Source organism: Cryptomeria japonica, chromosome 6, assembly GCF_030272615.1.
Source record: "Cryptomeria japonica chromosome 6, Sugi_1.0, whole genome shotgun sequence".
Classification (NCBI taxonomy): domain Eukaryota; kingdom Viridiplantae; phylum Streptophyta; class Pinopsida; order Cupressales; family Cupressaceae; genus Cryptomeria; species Cryptomeria japonica.
Window position 1 is genome coordinate 19613168 of NC_081410.1, and position 3525 is coordinate 19616692.

Below are 3525 nucleotides of genomic sequence, written 5' to 3' on the forward strand. Positions count from 1 at the left end.
GGAAACTCTGGTTTAATGGGCAGCGGGCTGCCGTGAAACAAGGTGCGCCCTGCTGGAAGCGCGTCCGTGTCGGCAGCCTCGGGATTTCACAGGATCCTGCATCTACGGTCCAGATTGAATCCGTACAGGTTCTCCAGCATCCAACGGCTGGCGTTGATTCGCACTTTCCCATGTGGTCCGAGTTACCGCATCCCGGTCAAACGGGTTAAAGTGGCGGCGGTGAGGTTAACCACGGTTATGGCAAAAAGAAAAGCCTAAAAAGTCGGTGAGCTCTAACCATTCACACCGCCAACCAGGGGTTAAGTAACCCGGGTTTATCTTTTCTGTTTTTGTGTTTAAAAAAAAAACAAATATGTGAAGTTTATTAATAATTTATGTATTTTTTTGGCCTCTGCGGGTTCTGTGCAATTAGTGAAAGGACTGTGTATGTTATGTTATTGTTCTTGTATTCACACCACAACACAGAGCTTGAAAATTAAACCAATAAAAAAAGAGGATTATTTAGTTCTGCAGTTTTCTAAGCTACTGCCGACATACTTAATGGGGGGAATGGCTATATTATGACCTTAGATAAATCATAGATCAGCTTTTGGGTGTACAGACTGAATCTTCCTTTACTTTGCCCAGATAGTTTTTTCTTTGGGTGCCCATCAAATTGGATTGATTGATTGAAAGCTTTTTGCGGATTTTGTTTGGAGAATCTCTGTTTACTGGAGAGGAGGAGGAGGAGGAGGAGGAAGAGGAGAAGGAGGCCTCTGGTCATATTGGGTGTCCTCTATAGCAGTCCATGATTGGTAATACAAATCCGGTCCATTCATTTCTACCAATATGATTTCTTGATGATTCGATTCGAATCACTGGTTATGATGGTTTTCAGTATTAAATCTCATCATTTTCAATAATGAATATTTCAATAAGGAATCCTTCCTTGGTTTTGTTTATAGATGTTGGGTATTCATTCTGGTTTTATATCATAAAATTGCTGCTTTTCTTCAGTTTACAGGAAGGAAACTTCTGCCTTGTTTTCTGATTGCAAGATGAAATTGTTTGCTTTTGCTTTCAGTTTGTGCAATGAAATTGTGTGCTTTTTGTGAACTGGGTGCATTTAGTTTGGCTTTGTTGATTGAATGAAAACATCTTGTATGATGATGTCTGGGTATTCTTCTCAGTCTGTTCAATGGAGTTTTTATACTCAAACTGTCTTTTCCTTGTATGATCTTGGAGGCTTTTTCCCTTAGTTTGTGCTTCATTCTATCTAATTTTCAGTTTTCATGATGTTACTAATATTTATTCAACTGATTTCTCTTTGAAACACATCTTTACTTATTTGGTTTTGCATTTGAGTATGTCTGCAGCTTTTTCTGTTTGGATGGTATTGGAGTATTGAAGTCTTTGTTTATTCAGTGAAATTTTTGTTCGACCAATCCTTTACTTATTGTTTTTGTTATTATCCTGGAGTTTTCTCCCTTGTATGGAAATTTCTGTTCTTTGTAATGGTGATTAACTAGTTTTTGCTTTTGCATGTTTTCTAAGTTTATTCAATGATTTTCGCTTTCAATCAGAACTTTACCTTCTGGTTTTAAATTTCATGAATTTGTACTATCTAATTGAGGATTTACTCGAATTGTTCTTGCTGTTTCGATGCACCTGGAGCATTTTTTTTCCTTTATTGATTCGATTGAACATTTCTTTTGTTGAGTTTTTCTCCCTGATGTATTTTCTTCCTTCTTTTCCCAGGGAATCCTCTATTTCACAGTCTGCTAGAGATTTTTTTATTACTCTATCAATGGAACTTTCTGTTATTGAGTATGATGGAGCATTTACTCATAGCTTATTCAATAATATCATGTTCAGGAATGTGATTCAGTTGATTTCAGATGTAATCTTTTACATAATATCATCTGTTTGTGATGATATTTAAGCATTTTCTTCGATCACCCTGATTAAATGGCTTAATTCTTTGGTTTTGTGTTCGATAAAAAAAATCCTTTTGGAGATAATGTGAAAGTAGTTTTTTCTCGGTCTATTCAACTAAAACTTTATTATAAACAAAATTTGATGATAGTTGAAGCATCTCTCTCAGTCTTTTTAATAGAATTTTGTTTTGTTTTGCTTTCTGTTCAAGATGATGTACAAGTAGTTTTCTCAGTCCAATAAAGATAAACTATCTTTCAAACAAATCTTAGATGATGTTGGAGGTAAAATCCGAGTCTATTCAATAGGAGAAAAATCTGTGTGATTGAATTTGAGAGCTTCTTGATTTGATTGTGTATGTTTTTTATATCAATGTTGGAAACATCTTGAATCTATGTCATTGAATTTGAGAGCTTCCAGTATATTTTTTGTATTGATGTTTTGAATCTATGTTCTAAGAGTTTTCATGTCTGATTGTCTGTATAGATGGGTAACTCAAAGAAGAAAACAGCTTCTTCTCCAAAGCAGAAAGCAGAAGCTTCAGAACAACAACAACAGCCTCCCCAGGCTCCAAGGAAGAGAGGAAGACCCAAGAAGATTGTTGAAGAGAAAGTTGCAGAGAAGCCCATAGAAGAAGAAGAAGAGCAACAAGCAGAAGAAGAGCAGGATGAATCAAAAAAGCCTGCAAAGGCCCCAAAACAAGGTGAATCTTCATCATCTGCAGCTGGTGTAAAGGAAGAGGAAGGAGGACCTTCTAAACCCCAAAGCCCAAGAAAAAGCAGGCGAAAGAGCCAGCCTCGGAGGGCTGCAAAGTAATCAGAATTCTTTGGTTTTTTTTTTTATCTGTTTCTTTCTATACCATAACACACAAGGTAAAAATATCATTGTTGTTTATTACTGTTCCTATCATTATTGAAGGCCAGAAATGTGCTTCTTTCTGGTTGTGTACCATGAAGAGACCCCCCCAAAAAAACTAGGTATTCCTATTCCTATTTCTTCTCCTCATATTATTGATCATTATTAGATTTTTGGGCATGGAAAACAGGCTGTGCAAGTGCAATTGTTCATCATCTTCTTCTTCCACTGTAATATGTTATTATGACTGTATATTCCAAATTCATTAATGGAGAAGCTGTGCTGTCTCCAAATTTTGTAAGGGCAAAGAAAAAAGGCAGGTCTGAAACTGAAACTGAAACTATTGTTATTATGATGATTGATTGATATTATTTAATGTATTTCTCATGGGCTTCTGCAATAATTTACTGAATGGTGGTGTTGTTTTCCTTACTTTTTTGTACTAAGGCAGCAGCAGAGCAGAGTCTGCAACTTCTGCTACTGCTACTGCAACTGCAAGTGTAGGTGGCCTCTCAGACTTCAGAGTTAAAGAGTACCATACATATTTATATTGTTTTTATTGGTAAATGTTATGCAGTGAATTGTACACGTCAGTATGCCTAGCTGGCAGAGTGGAGAGCACAAGAATATGTGTCTCTTAGTATTACAGCTAGGTTAGTGAAAAAACATATTCCTTAACCACCCCCAACTAACCACAGGAGAGGTATCTCATCTCTGCTTTAATTTTATTCCACTGCACAACAGCTGTGTTGTCCT

General features: G+C 36.5%; 1 protein-coding gene across 3 annotated transcripts; it reads left to right on the forward strand.

The window, feature by feature from the left end:
• Positions 1 to 375: 375 nt before the first annotated feature.
• Positions 376 to 3156, forward strand: LOC131048075 (RNA polymerase II degradation factor 1). Of its 3 annotated transcripts, none has more exons than XM_057981932.2 (2): positions 376 to 794; positions 2401 to 3156. In XM_057981932.2, the coding sequence occupies exon 2, from the start codon at positions 2401 to 2403 to the stop codon at positions 2728 to 2730; it is 330 nt and encodes a 109-aa protein (XP_057837915.1). In that variant the 5' UTR covers positions 376 to 794; the 3' UTR covers positions 2731 to 3156. The 3 variants fall into 3 exon arrangements, 2 of the variants coding, with proteins under 2 accessions (XP_057837915.1, XP_057837914.1); XR_009106353.1 differs by lacking the exon at positions 376 to 794 and adding an exon at positions 795 to 2269; XM_057981931.1 differs by lacking the exon at positions 376 to 794 and adding an exon at positions 795 to 2198.
• The last annotated feature ends 369 nt before the right edge of the window (positions 3157 to 3525 follow it).